At 41.2% G+C, this 22,891-nt stretch overlaps 3 protein-coding genes and 1 long non-coding RNA gene across 4 annotated transcripts; 1 reads left to right on the forward strand and 3 right to left on the reverse strand.

Moving 5' to 3' along the window:
* Nucleotides 1-509: 509 nt before the first annotated feature.
* Nucleotides 510-3,706, reverse strand: LOC146683352 (homeobox protein Hox-A10-like). The gene is made up of 2 exons (XM_085445974.1): nt 2,745-3,706; nt 510-1,594 (listed from the first exon to the last, which is right to left on the reverse strand). Exons 1-2 carry the CDS (start codon nt 3,604-3,606, stop codon nt 1,320-1,322), a joined length of 1,137 nt encoding a protein of 378 aa, XP_085302100.1. The 5' UTR covers nt 3,607-3,706; the 3' UTR covers nt 510-1,319.
* A 4,426-nt stretch (nt 3,707-8,132) lies between these two features.
* Nucleotides 8,133-11,214, reverse strand: hoxa11a (homeobox A11a). The gene is made up of 2 exons (XM_085446539.1): nt 10,454-11,214; nt 8,133-9,528 (listed from the first exon to the last, which is right to left on the reverse strand). Exons 1-2 carry the CDS (start codon nt 11,112-11,114, stop codon nt 9,296-9,298), a joined length of 894 nt encoding a protein of 297 aa, XP_085302665.1. The 5' UTR covers nt 11,115-11,214; the 3' UTR covers nt 8,133-9,295.
* Nucleotides 11,215-13,221: 2,007 nt separating this feature from the next.
* On the forward strand, nt 13,222-15,698 carry LOC146683354 (uncharacterized). Its single transcript, XR_014917762.1, has 2 exons — nt 13,222-13,464; nt 15,192-15,698. It is a non-coding gene; the product is annotated as an uncharacterized LOC146683354 (long non-coding RNA).
* A 4,893-nt stretch (nt 15,699-20,591) lies between these two features.
* Nucleotides 20,592-22,036, reverse strand: hoxa13a (homeobox A13a). The gene is made up of 2 exons (XM_085445777.1): nt 21,385-22,036; nt 20,592-20,839 (listed from the first exon to the last, which is right to left on the reverse strand). Exons 1-2 carry the CDS (start codon nt 22,034-22,036, stop codon nt 20,592-20,594), a joined length of 900 nt encoding a protein of 299 aa, XP_085301903.1.
* Nucleotides 22,037-22,891: the final 855 nt, after the last annotated feature.

Below are 22,891 nucleotides of genomic sequence, written 5' to 3' on the forward strand. Positions count from 1 at the left end.
GCGCAAAATGGACAAATTTACAGCAATGAACTTACCGCGATCCTCGCGTTAATCCCAGTTATTCCCAGACTTGAGCAGAAATCGTGTTTTATCCACAGTGTGTTTGCATAGTTCAGTTTTCTAGCTGTGAGCCGGGCCTCCTCTCCGTCCGAAAGACTCTCTCACGACTGAAGCAGCTCTTAGAGGAGAGGGAGAAAGCTCATATACCAGCCAGTCATAAAACTCTACAATAGCCGGCTGGGTATGCAGCTAGACGGCTTATAGCCTAATATCTTAATTATTTCCGATGGCCAGTGCAGTAGTGCTTAGAAACAGTTTGTTGCTCAGCTGCTACAAACACACACTCAAAAAAAATTAATAAAGAAGGAATATCAAGTGTAGGAGCCTCTGTTATTTTTGAACTTTACATTTTAAAGGCTTATTTCCCCCTCCAGCCTCTCTCTGTCCCTGTCTCCTTCTATAGAAAAACATACACGAACACAGAAAAAATTCAAACGGCTTCGGTTCAGTGCGAGCTGATAATTTATTAAGCATTACACAAAAAACACATTGTCATATGTACACAGAAATATACAAAAAGGAACATTCCTCCTTCACTTTGCAAACTGTTTTCGTGTAAACGCCCTCAACGCGAACGGAGTTCCAATTTATACATTCAGCTCATACATAGTTTAGACTTATAGTACTACATTTAATGGTCACAGGGTGAAGGATTTTTTTTGTCATTTCTCCCTGGTTATATAAGGGCATTATATTCCAGATTGGTTTAAATTTGCTTCGAAAAAATAAAAATATATAAAATAAAAACTTCTTATCATGCAGTTTGAAAATTAAATATTTTTTCAAAATTATTTCTAAAAATTTAGATGAAAAAGATGATTTGCCCCGTCACTTTCCAGGGCGCAGGTCCATGTGTGTGTGCATGTATGCGTGCGTGTGTGTGTGTGTGTGTGTGTGTGGGGGGGGGGGGGGGTGTTCACTGCACTGATTTAACTGCACTGAGGACACTACCCAAACATACGACGGAGGTGTCGGATCAACAATATAAAAAGAAAATATAAAAAGAAAAACACAATCAGGGGTAAAAACAGAGTCAAAAACATTCAGATGATCCTTTTTTCCTTTTTCTCAGTAGCTCACAGAGGACGTTTCATTGCCATTAAGCGTGTTTGGAAATTAAAGGACGCTGCACCCCACGGTAAAACGAGTCTTTGTGTGGACAAGGAGGTGTGGGGTGGCGAATGTAATTTATTTCACCTATATATCTTGTTTTTACATTTTATTTTACTTCTCCTGTGTCATCGTGATTCTCTCGTTCATCACGAAAATCCATAGTTGGAGGTGAGTTCCCGGATCCTGTTTTCCCTCGTCATTTTCTTCAGCTTCATCCTGCGGTTCTGGAACCAGATTTTGACCTGTCTGTCCGTCAGGTGGACGCTTTTACTGATCTCTAGGCGGCGCTCTCGGGTCAGGTACATGTTGAAGAGGAATTCCTTCTCCAGCTCTAGTGTCTGGTGCTTGGTGTATGGACAACGTTTCTTACGGCCGCTTTTTGCTGTCAGCCAGTTGGCCGTGCTTTCACTTTTTGTGTCTCCTAAAGAAAATGGTAAATAAACGGGTTTACGCACTGTAAACATGAGAAACTCCACTGTGTGTAAGAGAGAAAGGCAGACAAAGAGCATAGTTTTTTTTAAATCTATATGTTTGCATTGCGCTCATATTAAAACAACAGGCAACACTTTACCTTAAATTCCCTATATTTGGTAAGCAGTGCATTTAATAAATGTTTTATGACGTGTTAAAATGTGGATGTAAGAGTTTACTGATGAACTGCATTTGAAAACTTGACATTATCTAAATAGATAATGAGTGACCTTATAATAAAACACGTGGAGAGTAAAACAGACTTAACATTAGCTGCATATTAACAGAGTATAAGAGTGTTATAAACCAAGTCATAAATGTTTCTGATTATAAGTACGAAATGAAAGGATTACTCTGTGTGTGTGTGTGTGTGTGTGTGTGTGTGTGTGTGTGTGTGTGTGTGTGTGTGTGTGTGTGTGTGTGTGTGTGTGTGTGTGTGTGATGCGGAAAGTATAGTTTCTTTGTTAGATTCATCAGACTTGCAGTTGACGTTATAGCAACATATGCAAAATTTTCCGCCAATCGTAAACAGGGACACAAACATTATGCTGCTATCATAGATGGATGCAAATTACAGAAACGTTATAGCACTGGAAAAACATAAAAGCCTAAATAATAAATTTAGGCCCTTTTTTATGCAGCAGCCAACAACAAAAAAACAACACTGGATAAAGCTGCAGGTATTTAACGTGCATCGTATAATAAGTACTTCATTTCATATTACTCTGTAGGTTTGTATTATTAAATTTGTTGTGCTTGTTTAACGACAATAAAGAGTTTCATGTCACTCTGTAGGTTTGTATAATCAGGCAAAATTAAATTTGCCTTCATAATCACTGCTTCTCTCTTTTAATTTTACGCAGTACAATTTCTGTCTATTCATGAAAAAATGCACGCTTATTTAAGGGCGTTCCTCCCGCAGAATCTTGTCTTTATAGCATAAGAAACAACGAGATATGCAAAAGCAGTGTTTACAGACCTGTGTCTTCACTGTCACCTCACCCTGACCAGTAAAATAAAACTTGACAGGTGTCATTAAAAAGCCCCACTCTAACTGAACGCTAACAAAACAAAAGTGCGCAGACGAACCGTGACATTACCTTTATTAGACTGTACTGCTCTCTCTTTGTCGTTCTCCTCTGTTTCTTCAGCTGACGAGGCGTCTCCATCCGAGGAGTCGCGTGCCTCCTCGGTCCCAGTCGCAGCGTGAGGCTGCAGGTCTGCGTTTCCCGAAGACACGGGCCCCTCGGTGTTCCTCCCCTCCTGTGCCGTGGCTGGAGCAGAAGTCGAGGTTGGAGGTGTGTGGAAGCGAGCTGGAGCAGTGGGGTGTAGGCCAAAATGGGAATGGGAAGGGTTCGACTGGGGGCCGCTGGAGTTGTAAAGTTTATGAGAATGTGCGTGCGTCTGAGACAAGCGGAAGTAGCCCGGCACAGGCACTGAGCCCCCGCCGCCGCCATCGGTAACTGTACAAGAACTCGACCCTTGGCCGGCTCCAGTTAACCTTGAATATGTGAGATCTTCTGCGGTGGAGGCTTTAGGACACTTCGCCTGCTCGTACAGGCAGTAGGTGCTCTCTTCCTTTATATTTTGCGGGAACGAGCAGGGCGCGACCTGAGGACCTACCGGGTGATCTTGGTCCATCCGACATGACCTCTGTGCGTCCATCCACATTTCCATGGTGGACATGTAAGCGCCCGAGGCGGAAACCACGTTTTGTGGACCCACCTCGCTCCGCTTACCCATACCTGGGAAGTATCCATAGTTGTGTAGTCCGTAAGGCACTTCTGTGGCAGTGCTGTGAGGCACGCACAGTGCGCTCCCGGTGTAGTGACCTCCGCCGCTCTCATTGCGGCCACTGATCAGAGAATCCACTAGAAACGCATTTCCTGACGGGCTGTCCGAACATGACATTATTGTGGTGTATTTTGGCGAAGAGAGAAGGTAGCCCTTTCTGGCTGACATTTCTTGTGCAAAACATGCTGGATATGATTAGAGGCACCCCCTCTCCGCCGAGCAGACTGTGAAACCAATGGAAAAGCTGGAAGATGGGCAGTCCCTCCCACTCTGGGGCTACGTAACGATATCCATCTTGGAGCTGAGGCAGAGAAAGAAGACAGCACAGCAATCAGTGCCTCACCTCTCCTTATGCGCTACCTTGAAGTGACGAGGTGCAACACGATTCAGAAGTTTTAAAACATCTGTCTTTGAATTGTGTAATTCGTGCATGTGTTCTTTAGAAAAGCTTTGGAAGCATTATTTCCATTGCACAAGTACACAAAGGCCTGAAGCACTGACTTCCACTTTCCAACAAATGCAATGCAAATCAAATGTTAGCACAACGCTTAGCTATACAGGACAGTAGGACGTACTATATGTATAACCTGCCAAGCCCCTGAACGATAAAAGTGATGTAAGTGGGAAAATATAAGCAAATAATACAATTTATTATACAATTTCGCTTTAAGCCGGTGTGGCTTTAAGGTGTCAGATCAATTTAAAACGTGTGAGCCTTCTGAAACCCATCAACAAAGACACAAGACAAAGCTTAACGGTAATAAAGTCTTTTTGACTGTAGGGAGAATGCGCCTTTGGCAAAATGTCTTGTTTTATGTTGTCCATCCTGCAGCCCAAAGCAAGTCTGAGCTCCTCTGCAATAAAAACAGAAGTGTTTGGAATATTGTTGCCTACAGATATAGTGATTGCTATCAAACATGCGGAAGATAATGCCTCTGAAAAGTTCATATTTTCATTTTAGTCCGGATCGTTTAGTTGTACTGTTCTAAGTCACTTTGTACATGTTTGTAGCAAAATCACTTTTCACTTGAGAGTTTGGGCAAATATTAAATTCTTGGAAAATTCGCGAAGATTAACAAAGCAGTGCTGCGTGACAAAGAAAACACATTGTCGATGGGTCTGAACGCAACTGAAGAATGCACAAATACATAGAAAAATAATTAAAATAATTAAATCATTTAAAAACCAAATTTCTAAAATTCCCTGTCATTCTACTTTCCATCCAACAAAGCCTCTGAAGGCACTTTCTTAATTTTATATAAATCCTGTGTCCATATAATTTTAAATTTTACACTAAGAACATGAACACGTTTTTTCAATCTATCAATTTCAAATTAGACAACGCAATAACTATGCTCTTTGTCTGTTTTTTTTTTTCCAAAAACGCAAAATATAGAATGTATTTAATTGTATCCAAGCAATCATTACGGGCAACATGTAAAAAGGTCAAGCCTGCGTGTGCTTTTGCTCAAACGCTACAAATGATATCACCATGCAGCACTACGCTGTTTGGATTCCTTTCTTACAAACATTCAAAAAAAAAAAAACCTCAAAGCGGACTTCAATACGCAAATTTACATTCGTTAATCTGCCAAAATATTGATCACGTTGTTGTGAGGGAAAAGTCCCTTTGCGTCACAGTAAAGCCGACATAAAGCTTCCACATTCACAAGCCATCCAGTTTGTCCAATTTGGGGCAATAAGGTCCACAATAAAACTCTCCTTCCATCTTGTCGTGTCCTTGGCCATGTGCACTCCATTGCTCTGTCTCCAGGTTGAAGTTAATCTTGGCCAGCTTTGCCATTACCAGGCCCAGGTGGCCCTTACACCCCCCCCCCCCCCCCCCCCCAGTTTGTTTTGCAAAAAAATAAAAAAACAGAGAGAAAGAAAGAAAGAAAGAAAAAAGAGGAAATTCGGGAGTTATTCATAAATTGAGCCCATTTAGGTTTTCTGTCATTTATATGTACACTGACTTGGAGTTTTACCGAGTCACGGCGGACGTTTGTCAATCGCTGCTGCTCAGTGCGAGCATACTTCAAATTACTTAAATGACTGAGGCTGGATGCGGGTTATTTATGCGCATGAGAATATAATGCAATGGCCAATTTGAGAAGAAAATGATCTATTATGGAATTGTATTTTTTTAAAAGGCGTTTTGAGATTTCAGAATAAAGGCCGTGAGCGGCCGGAGCGTTTGTGTCCGTTTGTAAAATTTCCCCCAAAACATAAAATGAACCACAACACTGTTAGCCCAGTGACACAGATAAACGAACAACAATAGGTTTAAAATCATGTGCGCTTGTCCCCACAGTGGCCTGTTGCACGTGGGACACATGAGCCAACAGGGAAACCAAATACCTCAATTAATTATGTGTGCCTGGTATTAAAGTGTTTTGGCCCGCACACTTCATGATGTTGTAGTGGCATGGGGGCCTATCGATACCGTTGTGTTGCAGTTATTAATTGTAGCTATTAAATCTTCATTTTCACAGCTGCCCGGCTATTATATCCTGAACACAGTTTAGTCTGACCACTGGCTTTGATCAGGCCCATATAATCGTGGCCGAAGAGGCCGTTTGAATCGTATCATGTTCGTCCCGAGTGCAGTTATGAACAATAACGCGGCGTTTTATTACGTCCAAGCGGAAGCATTTATTTTTCACGAGAGACAAAGGAGAGAGAGAGAGAGAGAGAGAGAGAGAAAAGAGACTGGGTCCACACGCATTAGGGTTTAGAATAGCCACTCGCCACTTGGACTGATACAGAATAGCCTCAAACCTCAGCCCTATAGTGTCTGTTACAGGAAGGAAAAGGAGACGCGATTGCTGCCCTATCGCAATCAAATCGACCTTTTTAATCACAGCTTTGGCACGTAGACAGGGAATTGTGTGTTTTGGAACGACGTCAAATGATTTTAATGGATTCCTTTAAGAGGAAGAGCACGGAGAAGAATGATCACAGAGGCGACTACTGTGATTTAAGATGAGCTGCATTAGTATGTGAAAAATAAAACCGTTTGTTTTCCTTCCAGCACCCACTGCCTAGTTTGTGTCATTAACGTACGAGCTGTGTCCACCTTTGTCTAATAATTAAGGCAGAGTTTCCCGAAATACAAAACATTTGTGGTTAGACTCGGGAGGGGTTGCAGATCTCTCCAGGTACAAGGCGGCTATGCTACACTCCAACCATTAAAAAGCTCTAGCCCAGCAAAATGAATAGCACATGCAGCATGAAGCATTGGCACAGATGTGCTGCCTTATTAGGGCCCCCAGGAAGACTTTCTCTAGCGCGTAAGCCTTTGGGCACCAGAGGAAAAATGTGGAAACTAAACTAAAAAAAAAAGAGGCTCTTATCTCGGACTAACAGGGCTTGCATGCAAGGCAAGAATTCAAGCAATGAACAATTGTTTTTTTTTTTAGTGCAGAGCAAAACTATTCAAGGTCCAGACTTTTACCTGTTTGCTTTTAAGGTGAGTTTGGAGATCAAAAGATCCAGGGCCGTGACATTGGTCCCAATAGCGCCGCCCGGTGGTAGGAGAGTCCAATCCCAAGTGCAGCCTTTTCCTCAGGAATGATTTGAAGTGGATAAACCACGCTACAGGGAAAAGCCTCTCAAATGAAGCCGGTGCAGCGAGCGAGCAGAAGCTTTTCCTATCCGTCCTCTGCCTGTCGTTGCTGTCGCCTCCTTGGTAACACAGTTAATAACCTTGGGTCTCAGACGGTTTATTGCACTGCACTCCAATTGTACAAATGCTCCAGACTCTCAGACAGCTTTTATGGCCGCGTTGCTGCGGCAACGGGGAGGATGTCCCGTAATTAGGGACGGAATTCCAGCGCGCAGTAAAGGATGCGCAAGGCAAGGCCGGACTATGGCAGCGAGAGGCAACCATAAACTTCAGCCTCTCTCCCTGAGTTTATGGCCCTTTTGACTGTCATATATGAACGCCAATGCGCTGCGGCTAGCTCCCATAAACACAGCGATAACAACAGCAAATATGGCGACCCTCGCCAAAGGAGACTCCAGTTGGAGAGGGTTCCCAAAGCCAATCAGCAAAATGACAGTTTGCGCACACGGACAGACACAAGCAGAGAGAAAAGATTCGAGAATAAAGTACACATGGTGCAATATGCTGGCAACAATAAATATGACTGTGACAGATAAAAGGTGACCTATAAGCTATCTGCAAAGATTCAGTAACAATGATTTCCTTTAGATGGAATGCAAGAATTGCAAAATATGTTATATAACTCAAAATACAGCAAGGGAGACTGAAAAATGTTTGGAGAGCACAGCAGCACAAACATAATTTAAGTATCGATTCAGGTTTATTATTGTTTTTATATTTGTATAACCTATCTAAGCACACAGCTGGCAAAGACTCTGAATTGTTGGGTATTTATTTAATGATTTATTGATTTTGCTTCATTCACACAGGAGGAGCTTAATCTGCAGTAGTGTGGTAGAGAGTGCGACTGTTTGGTTAATATTTCGTATTTCAGCCTTTAAATTCACTGAAAGTCATTGTTTCCGTTGTTTTGTTTCATACCTGTAGGTAGCTCACTGTGATTGCTGCGCTGTAAGTGTGAGATATATACATATATACATACATATATATATATATATACATATATACATACACACACACATTGAAAAAGCAAAGTCACTGACAAAATACAAGTCAAGTTGATTTTCGGTAATATTCCACTTTTTATTATTTGGAAATATAATGATATAATGATGATACACAATATTTCGGGCAGACCAAGCAGTTAAATTCAGTGTGATCATCCTGGCCAGCCTCGCCCTGACGGTAAAAATTAAGATTAAAAATTAATCTTTTTAATCTTCATCTTTCTTTTTCTCTTCTTTTTTTCTGTTTTATTTAAACGACAATTGTCAAGATTCAAGAATCGTGAACTGAAAATCTTGTTTAAAACGAAGGGGCCCACCGCGTAAGGTTACCTGTTGTGAACATCTCGGGGCGTGTACCTCAGTGCAAATCCACACGGACCCATAGACCTGGATTATTAATACTGGATTGATAAAATCAAAAGAGACATCTTAGAATTGATTTGGAAATTGAAAGATACGCAAAATACAAAATTAGTCTGCTAATCCTTGGTTTGCAGGGCACAGAAAATACGACAAAAGCTCGTTTTGAGGTCAGGTCAGACTACAACATGGGATCCCAGTAGTCAGCGTGTATTAACCGATTTTAGCTTGGATAGCCGTGGCATCAAAGTAAGATGGTAAACGAGAGGCTACAAAATAAATAAGCACACAAAACAAGAAAAAACCCACATCATTGTCATCCGTCGGATTCATTATTTGGTCACACCAATATAGATTCGGTTGGCAAGATATTCACCATCAGCCTAAATCCACAAGTTTTCTGATTTGAAAAACAGGAGAAAAAAATCAGATCTTTTGAATACAAAATACACTAGATCAGTCAATTCATTACGTCTTTTTTTCTTTTCTTTTTTTTTTCTCGCGCGAAAGGAAAATGAAGCGTCTTAGGTCACATTATGAACAAGGCCTTCGCAAACACAGTCTTGGCGATGTCAAAAAATCTACATTTTCAAAAGTGAGACAATGAGGAGCGAAATCAAAGTCCGCGGACCGCCTCTGTTCGTACTCCCTCTTTGTTTGAGTATTGCAGATCACAAGATACTGTTGTCCTCGAACTTGAAATTAACCATCGAGCAGTGTTGCTGCTGCTGCTGCTGCTGCGGCCAATGTGGTACACAATGTACACGGGGAGAGACACAGCCAGGCGAGTCAGTCAGTCTGTAAACGTAACCAGTCCCACAAGCAGAGGACTAATGGAGCTGTGGCCGTCTTCTCCCCGACCCCCCTAAAGCAGAGGATTGGACGTATAATATTGTAATCTGTCTCTGTTTAGTTTCTTCTCCTTCATGCGACGGTTCTGAAACCAGATCTTTACTTGTCGGTCGGTCAGGTTGAGCATCCGAGACAGTTGCAGCCGCTTCTCCTTGTTTATGTACACACTGAAAAAGAATTCTCTTTCAAGTTCTCTGATTTGATATTTGGAATAAGGGCATCTTTTCTTCCGGGTCCTCTGTCCACCTGAAAGCCACAAAAATAGAAGAGGGAGAAGAAGAAATACAGGCGTCACAGAAAATCTAAACACTTCAAATTAGCCGTGACTATTTTACAGAAAGAGATTTATACGGGTGGGATGTCGCCCAGATTACGCATGAGAGGATTTCCTGAACATGAAGCATTAATAACATATTTCCCATTTCAACCTTTCAAGTGTCATATATACTGATATTATATTACACTGGAAAGATTACCAAGCCATTCGCTGCTGGCTCGCTAGACAATACACTTGGGCTTTGACCTTTACTAGCAAGTGAAAACAACAAGTTCACTTTAAAGTAGACGCCTCTGGTAGACGCAGGTAAATGAGACTCTGCTGCATTGAGTTTTACGTGAAAGCTTTTTTGGTTTGTTTGTTTTTTGTTTTTTACAGAGCAAATAAAGGGGAAATGTACAAGTAGGAACAGCAGCTCCATGCTAGCTTTAACATAAGACCTCGTGTGTGCTAAACCTTAAACCAGAGGCACCACCCTCAATTACATGCAAGGGATCTTTTTAACGCTAAGAACCCGTGAAACAAGCACGGTCATAATAAGTGGATATAATCAACGCGGATCTGTATAGCAACTCATTGCTGGGCATTACTGGGTGTATATATATATATTGGTAATATATTATATATATTATATATATATTATATATATTGGTAAACATCGGGGAGTTTTACAGAAAAATATCCGCCTTGGTGTCTTTCACGGCCAATTTCAACTCCAAACACGTGATCCTGCAGTTTATAACAAAGTTTTGTTGGGGGGTGGGAAGGGGGTGGGGGGTCTGCAGGCCCTCTATAAACCTTATATGCTTATAAAACAGCATATAAAATTTTTAACAGCGGCGCGCAAGATTGCAAACTTTCTCTCATAACCGAGGCGCTGACTTTAATACGTACTGCTGCCGCCGGTTTTCTCCTCATTGTTGCCGGAAGACAACTCCGGGCTGCTCGTTTCATCCCGCTGCTCCTTCGACTCGCTGTCCGGGCACGATGGCGCTTCCTCCTGCACGGAGCCGGGAGGCTTGGTCGCCGTTTTGTCCCCTGAGTAGCCATTCGCGGAGGAGCTCTCCGACGCGTTCCCGTACGCCGTCTCGTAAAACTGGTCGAAAGCTTGCGGCAGCACTCCATTTCTGCCCACATTCCCATAGAAATTGGTAGCAGCGGAGCCAGCACTCGCGTGGTGGTGGTGGTGGTGGTATGCGGCAGCGGCGGCTGCTGGGCTGCTTTTACCGAACATGTCCCCTACGACGGCGGATTGAGCTGACAGGCAGTCCCGGTGTACCATGTCCTCCGCGCTGGGGTAGCACTGAGGCAAGTTCCCCCGGTGCGGCCATTTACCGGATGCATCAATGGCTGCATAGTCCCTGAATGTCACTTCTCTGACGGGTTGAACCTGCGGGAGGTTAGAGGAGTAGGAGTATGTCATGGGGCGGGTGGACGGGGTCTGGGACAAAAACGATGGAAGACCGGAGAAATCAGCGCCCGCCGACACATAATACGTGCAGCTGGGCAGATACATGTTCGATCCGACGGGGACCCTTTCGTCAAAATCCATCATCGTATTCACCCACTTCTACAACTCTCTGCTGGGCTACGATTCCTCTATAACCGCCCTGAACATGGCTCTGAAGCGCCGTGCCTCTTGCCTCTTTGAAGCAGGTTCGCTAAGCAGAAATTGGGAGACGTAGGCTGACGTGAGAGTCATCTCCATCCACTCCACGGAGGAGGAGGTCACGTGACCGACCACACGGCAGAAATTGACAGATTTTCAGGCCCCACTTGTGTGTGCGTGCAGTGTGTGCGCGCGTATAGTGTGTGAGCGCGCGCCACGTCGCGCGTGCGCTTGCAGGAAAGAGTGTGTGCGTGTAGGAGTGTAAGAGTGTGCTGCTGTGTGTCCTAAAGCTTGACATTGGTGCTTTTATCGCCATGTTTGCTTAAAAATAAATTCCTTAACATGCAACCGTGTCAGGAGAATGATGAACCATAAATGGATGCTGCCTGTTGCAGTCAAAGTTTTATGCAGTCTATTTACACCTCAGATGCTGAAATCACTTTTCAGTCTTTCGGGGGGAAATGTGCATGAAGACTTGTTTAATAGCAAAATGAAAAAAAAAGAAGGATCATGAACACTACATTGTCCAAACTATCTAATATGAACTATATAACTCGAACAACACATTATCAGAGGAAGAAAACAGCTTATTTGTAAAGTCCGCTTTTAGAAATGTCTGAGTGGTCATCATTAGGTGGCTTTTACGGCACAGCATTTGGCTGAGTGGGCATTTGGTTATCAGGGTCATGTTCAAAGTAGCGGCTAATGTTTCAGCTGGCCACAGCCTTGTCTTAGAACCATTATAAGACCAAACTGGAATTTTGACAGGATAAATTCAAAACGTCTTTAAAATAGGTAGCTCGAGGAACAGTTTCTAACTTCAAGACATAAAACACACAGTGTGTGTACAAAACCTTGTGCCATTAATGGATTATCAAATAATAATATTAAGACGTTTACTTGAAATTATTGTGATAGTTAATACGTACCCTCAACATTAGAAGAAACTGACAGATATTCCGCAAGCAACAGCGATCAATTGTTGAGAAAAATACTCATCAGCTGAAAGATACAGTCTGTTGCCTAAATATAGAATGCTTCAATGTCCATATTTAATTAGCTTGTTGCTGAATAACAACATTGTTCCATTTTTAACGGGTTTCGCCTCGCTCTTCTGCTTTGCTTCAAGTTAACAATTTTATGCATCTGCTGGCAGCTTTTAAAGTTGCAACAGTCAAGCTTGCTCCACTTTTACGCATGGCGATCTCGCAGCATTTTGGTCCAAATATGTATCCAAATGTTCACTGTTAAGCAAGAAGACGGCGTCCAGAAATTTACATGACATTTAGATATCATTATGTACTGACAAATAATAACTTCCACCAGTTCCGTGATATTTTTACTCAGATGAACAACGAAAAACATTTACGTAAATCTCACCACCGTGTAAAATCGTTTCTAAACACATATTAATGGATTATTTTAAAATAACAGCGCTGTCAGTATTTTTACAATTATAGCTCGGAACATGTTAGCAACTAATGTACTTTATGAATATTTTTAAGTATTGGATGTAGATAATCCAAATGGTTAAGATTGTCATATGGTCATATGGAGTCTATTCCTCACAGAAACTAAAGTAAAACAAGATAAGAAATGTGTTGAATCCTGTGAAATAAATTTCTGCTATTTGAATTGGGGAAACACGCCACAGTGCACATTCCCCGGCTCCCTGCTCTGAGGCCACCGTGGAGCTTGTTTTGGAGAGGCTGCAACTTGACTCTAATGTGCTGTGAATGAGAGACCTGAGCTCGGATTAAGACCGCCGCGGCTGGTCTGCCCCCACTGCCCAATGTGCATATAGGGATTCGAGGGGCTCTTGATGGCACATGTGAAACATGACCTTGAAATATCATACATACTAATAATACTGTGCGAGAACCAACTAATACTAGAACCCAGCGATTGTGTCAAAAAGAAAAACGGAAAAAACCTGATATGAATCGTTCCAGACCCTTACAGGCAGTTTAATGTGGATAAATTGCAGGGACACAAACAACTCGAGTGTCTTTGCGGTCACACGCTCCGCCTCTTGGTCAATCCAGACAAATTCTAAGAGTTGTGCCGAAGCTTTTAAGCTGTAATTGAGGACAGGATGCCCAGGAAAACCAAAGCCAGCACTGCACAGACCTGGGTTTTTATAGCTGCTATAGTATTCTTGTGCGCCTTTCCCCTCAAGCCAGACAGACACCACAAAATCGGTCAAGCGTGATAGGAAGTCACCACCTACACTGACTCAAAGTCAGCAGCTGGGGAATTTCAGCAACATAGAAACATGTGTCTGTACACAGCTAAGGTAAGAGTTCTCCTTTGAATAAATCGGTATTTCTCTAAGAAATGTCTAGAAATATTACAATTTTTGTTAATTTTAACAAAGACAGTGATCATAAAACAGTTGATACAAGTGAGCTGAGAGCCAGATTTATGTCAAATGTGCTTTCGTTAAAGGAAGTCGTTCTGTGGATCCTCAGTCCGCCTTTCGTGTGTTGTTTTTGGTCAGAAAAAAAACTGCCGTCTGGCGCTGCGTAAAAGCTCTCAAAGCCAAAGCTTTGTCTCTTCGGTCGACTTCAAGTTCGGGGAGAGAGGGGGTCCTTCACAAAGAGCAAAGGGCTCCATTTGCCCCGGATGGAGTTCCATTTAATTGCCTTTGCATCCACTCATGCCTTGAGTCGCAAGATTGCCTGATAACGTGAATTTATAATTGCAAGCAGCTAATAGTATGTCTGTTATTAGAGTTGTGGGCCCTAACCGTCTGCTGTGGTTTTTATCCAAATTATTAATAGAAGAGAAAACAACACACTCCTTGTGTGACTTCGTGCTCAAAGCGACCCCTTAGAGTTCAGCTTTGTCTTGTGCCTAGTATCCACAGTCAGCATCTAGCTGATAAGTTTTATGATAATAATAATAACAATAATAGTAATAATAAAGGGGGTTGGGGTATAAGACATAACCACGCGAGACTATTCAATAGATTTGACACCAAGACAGACAAATAAGTGACTTTACTCAAGGGCACTCGTTTTTATGACCTTAAAGTTTCCTTGTTGTGTTTTCTTTAACGCACACAGCACGCATAAACACACATTGGATTTGCTTTTTTAGAACAAACACGCAATTAAAGAAAATTGTGCATAAAATAGCAACACTTCAAAATAAGAGTCCTTGGTTTGGCATAGTGGCATAGTTTGGCATTGTTTTTCCGTTTTTTTCTTTTTTTGTAGTCAGGACGAGAATGCGACGTGTAGATTGCCCAATCCTTGTGCCATAAAACCTTGTCAGACAACAAGTAAACAATCAAGTGTGGGGAGGATCTGAAAGTACAGTTTAACGCCCTGTCAGGTAGGCCCTATAGGCCGTAAAGGGGGCTAAATAGGAGTATTCAATCTCCTGCAGTGAAACCTCCTGTAGTTTCAGTCTTCAAGGAAAAGAAAAAGCTCAGAGCTTTACTACAGGCTGTTTTTTGTTTTCATTCTGTGGCTGAGAAATAGGCCACCACACCTGCACCTCAGAGGATCTATTGACTAGATTCTTCATCTCAAAATCTTCCTTAGTCTAAACAAATACACAAACAGTCGACCAACACAAAAAGAACACAGGTGTTTGATTGTGCCTTTTAATGAGCGTGTTCCTATATTTTCAATAAAACACAATTTTACTAAACACTTTGCTTTATTGCGCATAAACCAGCCGGGAACTGCACTACCAAAATAGCCAACAGATTAGCCTAGAGTAGACTAATCATGGCTTCCTTTATTTCTGTTTCGCCAAAGCAGTTCTTCAAACTGCAAATTCGTCTGCTTGTGTGTCCTAAAAAATCGCACTACATTAATATATAAAGTGTTTTTGAACTTGAATTGTACATGGGCTTGCTCAGCCGCCACCATCTTACTGGGGGATTATAAAACCATCAGACTGAAACATGAAACAATCAGAGCTCGCACTTGGTTGCGTACAAACGAACGAGCTGGAATATATCAGCAAACGTGAACCTGATTAAGCGAACATCTGTTGATTTATCCACAGGTGACAGAAACGAGGGCGATGACAGAGAGGCCTGGCGGACCACACAAGGGCTCCAAGGCGAAACTGACCAACTCCACGGTCAACGGGAGCGCCTCCGGCTAGTCAGGGGAGAATCACAAGGCTGGATTAGCCTGCAGAGGGTGTCATGAGAAACAAGGCGCCAGGAGGAGCGGGACTGGACAAAAGGACATAAAGTGGTGTGGGGAATAAAAGAATATTTACAAAGAGGTCATTTGAAAGAATAACAAGGAATACGAGAAAGAACCAAGACGCGAGTAAAGCGAAATTAAAGGATTTCATCTTCATTAATAAAAATAAAACTCCTCACAAAGTACAAAATAGAATAATGAAATAGAAAATTCATTTTTTTTTACATAAAAAGCGTTCGGCAAATAAACCCAGAAATTGTGAGTATTCTTAGAAGATCTTAGTTATTTTATTTCTTATAGGTAACCAGTTGGATTTCAGTCCTCTAATAAATAAAACTAGAAGCCTACATGCGCCAGATCTTTGGTTGAGTTCTAGTGTTTAGTTGCGATCTCCCACAACATGAAAAAAACGATCGCTTTGAAAGGACATTTGATAAAATTACACGACCATGCGACGTTTATTTTTACTTAAACGAGGAGAGAGAAAAAATCTGTTTGGGGTCTTAAAACAGGCGCAGTGTGCGTCAAATAACGCAAATCCCGACCTGCGTTTCTTTCTTTCTTTCTTACTAAAAAGTCACATTTTTACACCACATTAACCTTCAGTATTTTCCTTTTCTGTTGTATATTTTTTCAGCTTGCTCGGCGCTGAAATGATCTTCTCAAGATGTTGACATCTTGCGGACGCAACGCCGAGTTTCTTGCTTTTTTTCTTTTTTCTTTTTTCTTTTTTTTTCTTTTCTTTTCTTTCTTTTTTCTTTTGTTTAATTGCTGAATCTAAGCTCAAATAATAATGGGCGACTTCAAAAATTCTACTTTCGTTCACAAATATAAATGGCCCTCATGGTTACCAAATCATCGTGAAATAACAGATTATACTTTAAACTGTCAAGTGGATTTTAATTCTTTTTTTTTTCTTTACGTGGATTCACAAACAAATGTGAAACTCCCACAATTTGCTTCACTTATTATAAATGAATCTTCTAAATCAGGTAAGATGATTCAGTGAATTTGCTATTTATATAAGAGAAGGACAGCAGGTTCTAAAAAACAACAACAGATGTATTTCTTTCGTTTCCGTGGAGTCTTTTCGACTTGCCCACATAATAAGAATTCAAGTTATCACAGATCAACTGATCACACAATTGATTCGACATATTATGTATAATGATCTTTGTTATTGTTGACCACCATTTAAAATGAACAATTTTGTGCTGGGGGTGTTCGCAAACCTACAAACGAGTGGCTAGCTTTGACTGACGCATCCTTGCCGGTACATCCTTCTTAAATCTAGTCTGTATACCCTTCGTGAATGAAGACAGTACATTTTGGGGCATTTATACATGAAACCAAATGAGATGATCTGATATCCGGACAGGAAACCCGCTCTGTCTATAAAGACTGAGGCGCCGACTGGGGCATGGAGGAGGCTTTCATATAATCTCGGTCAAGTGCTTCTATTGGCCCGCTGTCACGGTCTTGGGTAAGCTTATGTCCGCTTGGGGTCTTTGTGCTGTATTACAAGATTATCTTCCAAAATCACGCTATCAAGCTTGAAAGCTGCACTGCAGGCTAAGTGAAGGTTGCAGGCCTGTCCTCCATTATGCTCAGAGACAGCGAAGGTCAATGTAAAGAGCAAAGCAAAGAGCCGGCCCTGAATGCAGAGCTCATTCACGGCTGACAGCGCGTGGAGTGATGTTGTGCATCGTGTACAACACAGTTTCTACAATCTAAGCATGTCAAATTGTCCAGTGTTATTTCATAGGACGCATTTTTTATTTAAAGAAAACACTAACAGTGACTTTTGTCCATTGCTTGTTTTGTTTTTGTTTTATCATTACCTTCCACTGTGTAAATTAAAAGCTGATAGTAAAATAGAAACGCGTTGAAATTTCTGCGCTTTCAAAACTCATTCTCTAGTTTATTTGACATTCTACAACATGCTAATTGAAACCTTTTTATTCTCTAAAACAAGCTGTAATACACTCTTTATCCTTAGTGTGGCAGCAGAATTCAATTTTTGAACACAGTGCGGTCCAGCCTCCAGAGTTTTCTAGCCACGGTCCAATCAAAGATAGCTCTCGCGAGGAGAGAGGGGTAGGCGGAGCATTGTGCTTTGAGCTTTGGACTCTCACGTTGTTTCTCAGGCTGCAGGCGGGACTTTCGTGTTTGTTTTGGTTTTCACTAAGCCAATAGCAACACGCTCTACTTCCTCGTAGCCAATAAACTTACACTTAGGTAATGCCACAAGTAACTTCCGCTCCGCAGCTTCCGCCTCTTCAACGCTTTCCTGTGCGTGTTTTTCGGGAGCAGAGGCGCGTTCTGGAGTCAGACATCAAACTTTTCTCCACATCTATGTGCTTGTTTAACACGTGCGCGCCCCGCCGCGCCGACGTCAGAAAACGTGGCAGAGACGTAACATCACATTTCCTGCTCTCTGACTGCTGTCTCACATGGCTCTGGTGTTTGTCCTGATCAGCCAGCTGGGCATGTGCGTGATAGGAGCACAAGATATGGCACTACAGAGCATTTAAAAACGGTTCATAGTCCGGCCCACTGTTGACTTACTTTATGCAACCCATAGCAAATGTTTGTTTTCATCCTACTAAGGTGGGTTTTTAACGCGCAAACGAAAGTAAATACCGTATGAATGGTAAATTAAACTCGCTGATCAAAATCTGTTCAAAGCCTAAGAACAGCAAACAAAAAAGGAACATAAAGTAGATATTAGACCTACACAAATAAGGCTGAAATTTTTAGTCAGACTAAGCGACTGGGGTTTTGGCTATAACCAAACAACAAAGAGGATATTGATTATGCTAATGAATAAACTATATAGTAAGTAAATAAGTAAGTAAGTAAGTAAGTAATAATAATAATAATAATAATAATAATAATAATAATAATAATTATAAATTAACAACATTGTCCTCGTCATTAGGTGATAAAAACATGATAAGATGAAATAAGATGTTTAAATTAATAATAATTATCTATCTAACTATCTATCTATCTATCTATATATATATATATATATATATATATATATATATATATATATATATATATATAAACAACATTTAAATATTTAATTTATTATTTTTTATTAAACCTTAAGGTTAACCCAGTGGCTATAGCGATGTCTGCGATTTCACGACTGGCAACAATCTGGTAATGCGATTAGTACGCAACTCTACCTAGAAATTCTGACCTTTTTAATTCACATTTTATTTAGGAAAATAAATCTAAGCACACATTAAATATGTTATTTATTTCCATGTTTTTATTTTTCATTGTTTTGAAATGAAACAGTTCCGTGCGAAACAGTGCTGTCGGGAAGACACCAAACACGTAACCCTCTGAATAAACTCTGCAATCCAGTCGTTGGGTATAGGTCGAAATTTCTAAGGCATTCTCTTAGACCTTTTAAAGGGAGTTTCAATGTAAGCCTACTTAAAACAACAAAGCATAATCAAACAGATACGGGGATTCTCATAAGTGTTCACTGTTTTTTTGTTCTCTCACATTTTCAACAAAGACCAACGAAGGTGAATACTTTGCCAAAAGAAACTTTCTGATTCATCAATCCGGAAAATATTTGGGCTTTTTGCAAATTATATAAATATTAATATACATTTTTGTTTGCTTTGATTTTAGTTTAAAAAAACACACAATCTCGGCGCTCTTTCACAAACGCTTAACTTTGACTTTAACACAAGGAAAAAAACTTTAATATTAAATCAATAGCTTCCAGTGTGCAGTGAGTCCGTGTGAGCACTTCGGACATATCGCAAAGTTTAATATGTCTTCAATAAAAAGTAAATTGTGGTTCCACTTGTTCCTCCTGCGTATGTTTATTCTCCCGCGTGGTCAAAGTCAAGGCTAAAACACTAGGGCTACTGACTAAGTTCATTATTATTATTATTATTATTATTATTATTATTATTATTATTATTATTATTATTATTATTATTCAGGCCTCTAAGCTTTGAATGGGATGTCCTGACCACTACAGTATTTTCCACAGTCGTCACTAGATGGCGATGTAAGCTTATATTTCAGCACAGACCAGCCTCAACTGATTTATTTCCTCTAATCCCACAGCCAAACGGGAGTCTACAGCACAGTTCAAATATTTGACTTTCTAAATATAATTTGTATATAGCATTTCTGGATAAAGTTCACCTCAAACCCAGCAAAGCCACTACGAGATAGTATAACTGTAAAAGCTGGCTGTGCGTCTCTACAGCAAATCTGCGGGCCTTCATCGTATTTTAAATTCCTATTTCGTAAAAAAGGAAAATTCGCCTTTTTTTGTTCTTACGTAAGGTAAATACGTTTAAAGGAAAACTAATGTTTATATTAAATTGAGCTATAATCACTCAAATAAACTCAAAGGATACAAACTTAGATAAAATTCAACCAAGTCCATATTTTATTGGGACGGACTTTAACGCGGACATATTGGGACTCACACACAACCTGGATATCACGCCGGAATTTACTTTTACACTTATTTACAAACACAAGAATACGCACACACATTATAAAAGCTATGATTGACATGAACACACATCAGTCATATCATATGACGATTATCTAAGCATGATAATAAGAATTGCACCATGGACTGAATATGCATGAGAGCACGGATTCATATGATAAAACTATACTTCATACAAGTTAAACATGTGGGTAGGTTTTTAAAAAAAAAAGAAGAAGAAGAAGAAGAAGCCGGGATTGATTAATATTTAACATCCCACAAGGTCCAAATTTGTCACACCGTCACTTCCTGTGAATCTTCCATTTATCACTCTCGTTAAAAAGTTGTAGTCTAGATAAAGGTGTAGCTCGGTGGCGCACACACCTGAGGTCACTTTGAGAGTGAGCATGCCAAAAGAAAATAATAATAATATTAACAAGAAGAAGAAGAAGTCACGCCTACTGCAGCTATACATTTTCTCTTTTCTCCCACTTGAGTCTCTGAACAATATTTAACAACAAGTAGCAGGAAGAGGTGGGTCCGGAAAGTTTGTCTGGGGAGCTCCGGGAAGGAGCTGCTTGCCCTAATCCGTGTGTGTGTGTGTGTGTGTGTGTGTGTGTGTGTGTGTGTGTGTGTGTGTGTGTGTGTGTGTGTGTGTGTGTGTGTGTGTGTGTGTGTGTTTTAATTTCCCATAGATTTTGTCCGTCATCTAAAAATCAAAAAATGTGTAAAAAGAAAAAAGAGAAAAAGAGAAAAAAGAAAAAGAAACTAGCTGATAGTTTTCAGCTTGTTGACGATTTTCTTCTCCTTTACGCGTCTGTTTTGAAACCATATCGTGACCTGTCGCTCGGACAGGTTGGTCTGAGCGGATATCCTCCTCCTTTTGTCCTTTGTGATAAATTTATTGGCGGCGTACTCGCGCTCGAGTTCCTTCAGTTGCACCTTGGTGTATGGCACGCGCTTCTTTCTTCCACGTCGATAAGACCCGGAGTCTCCCCCGGCGTGAGACACTGCGTCTGAGAAGGAAAAAAAATACAGAGAGAGAGAGACAAAAGAACATGTGATAATCTGCCTCTAAACTTACTCTCAGAATAAAATTTCCCTCCCACGAAAAAAAAAGAAAAAAAGAAAATGTAAATAGTTGAGTGACACACTTTCAACCTTTTTTTTTAATAAAATAAAATATTTCATGATGTTTGAGGTTATTGATGAAAATGAGAAATCCTCAAACCAACTGGACAGGCTTGACTCTTTAATGATAAGTGATTGATAAAACAATAGAAAAATGTATTTGTGTAATTTTCTCAAAGGAAAACGCAACTTAGCGCATTTTAAAGCGTCCTCATATTAATCTAGTCGTTTTAACGCCCTTTGCTGTATTGTCGCTTACATTTGTTTTGTCATACATTTGAGATGTTCTTCCCACAGTGAGGGAGATTTTATCAACACGCCATGTACTACTGCACCATACATACTGGGTTTGCTGTGTGTACTATCGGACTTAAATTGTCAAAAAGCTGCTTCCTGTAAAGGATGGATTCTGTGTAAGGCACATGCCTACCTGGTATGGAGGATTTCCACATGTGTCCGGGCTGAGGCTGCTCCTTGGCACAGTAGACCTGGCTGTTCCAGCCGTTGGAAGCGAGAGTCCACGGTTGGTAGCTCTCCATAGGCAGAAGAGACTCGTGTCTGGCCTCTGAAGACGCGCTGATAGTTGGCACTACTGGGACGTCCAGGTAACTGGGGACAGGTTGGTACGGGCCAGAGGGATACGTTGGATAAAAAGCAAATTCCTTTGCCCGGGAGGCGAAATCGTCGCCTGAGGCGGACGTGTCCATGTATTTCTCCCCATACGCGGAGGGGGGCTGCGCTCCACACGACTTTATGCTGCTGTGATGCGACATTCTGCACGGGTAACCGAAGTACCCGTACGGCAGGGACGCGCTGGACGAATTCTGAGCTGCAGAGCAGGGGCTGCACTGTTTCACAGGCTCGCCCATCCCGGAGGTATGCACGTCGCTGGACGAGTACGCCGTGCTTGGTGCCAGGGATGCGGGGTGCGCCATCAGATTCCTGCACTGGTTCGCAGCAAAGTTGCCACCAGCAAAACCCTCCATGTTCTTGCTCACTTCATCGGAACCGCCGCCGTTGTCGTAGAGGAACATCACCGACGGGTCGACCCAGCGAGGACGGAGGAGCAGTGACGTTGTCATAGCACGGCATCCAACATTGAAGCTTATGGCTCTTTTTTAAAAAGCCCTCAGACTGAAAAAAGGGAGATACTGCTTCCCGGAGAGTAAAGCCACTCTGACGCGCACAAGAGCGCAGATGTGGCGCTGTTATTGGTCCAGATGTGGTCACGTGACCGGGCTATGCAAAGAGGACGGTAAACATCAGCAGATAATTAAATGGAGAAAAATGCGGCGAAGGGAAGGTGACTGCACCTATCGAGGGGTTTGACTTTTGTCATATTTGATTTAACCAGCATGGATGATGTGCATTAATTTCAAAACAGAACGTAAGGTACAATTTACATGAATCTGTGCTTACGCTCATTTAGGTTTCATGCATCCAAATGATAGAATTTCGTCATTTTGAGAGGAGAAATGCTTATTTTCACATATAATATGCAAACAAGAGTCGATTATTTAAAGGTATGCAACAATTTTTTTTAAAAAAAGAAAGAAAACCGTTGTGACCCAGGAAGTTACATATGACTCATATGCAACGCTTTTAGCCTTTACGCATGCATACTGAACTGCCTTTGTTTGCCTCGCTGTACAAATTCTAATATTATAACACTCTTTACAACAGAACCTTCTTAGTGTAAAAATAAAGTCTGATATATCTGTGCATTGCACACGGAATTAAACAGGGTACTTCTGTCTCCCGCTGATACGCCTCTGTTTGCGCTTTATCCGATAGGATGTGTAAGATGAAAAAAAAAGTTTGATCCTAGTAACTTGGAGGTATTGAAATAACACATATATAATATATATAAACACGTATAATGAGGCGCATGCGTGTAGTTCTGAAAAGGAGACAGGGTTCACTTGTGTATTTCGATA

The sequence above is a fragment of the Copadichromis virginalis genome, linkage group LG22 (assembly GCF_057382275.1).
Source record: "Copadichromis virginalis isolate Kocher_CV1m ecotype Utaka linkage group LG22, C_Virginalis_male_GT1.1, whole genome shotgun sequence".
NCBI classification, from domain to species: Eukaryota; Metazoa; Chordata; class Actinopteri; order Cichliformes; family Cichlidae; genus Copadichromis; species Copadichromis virginalis.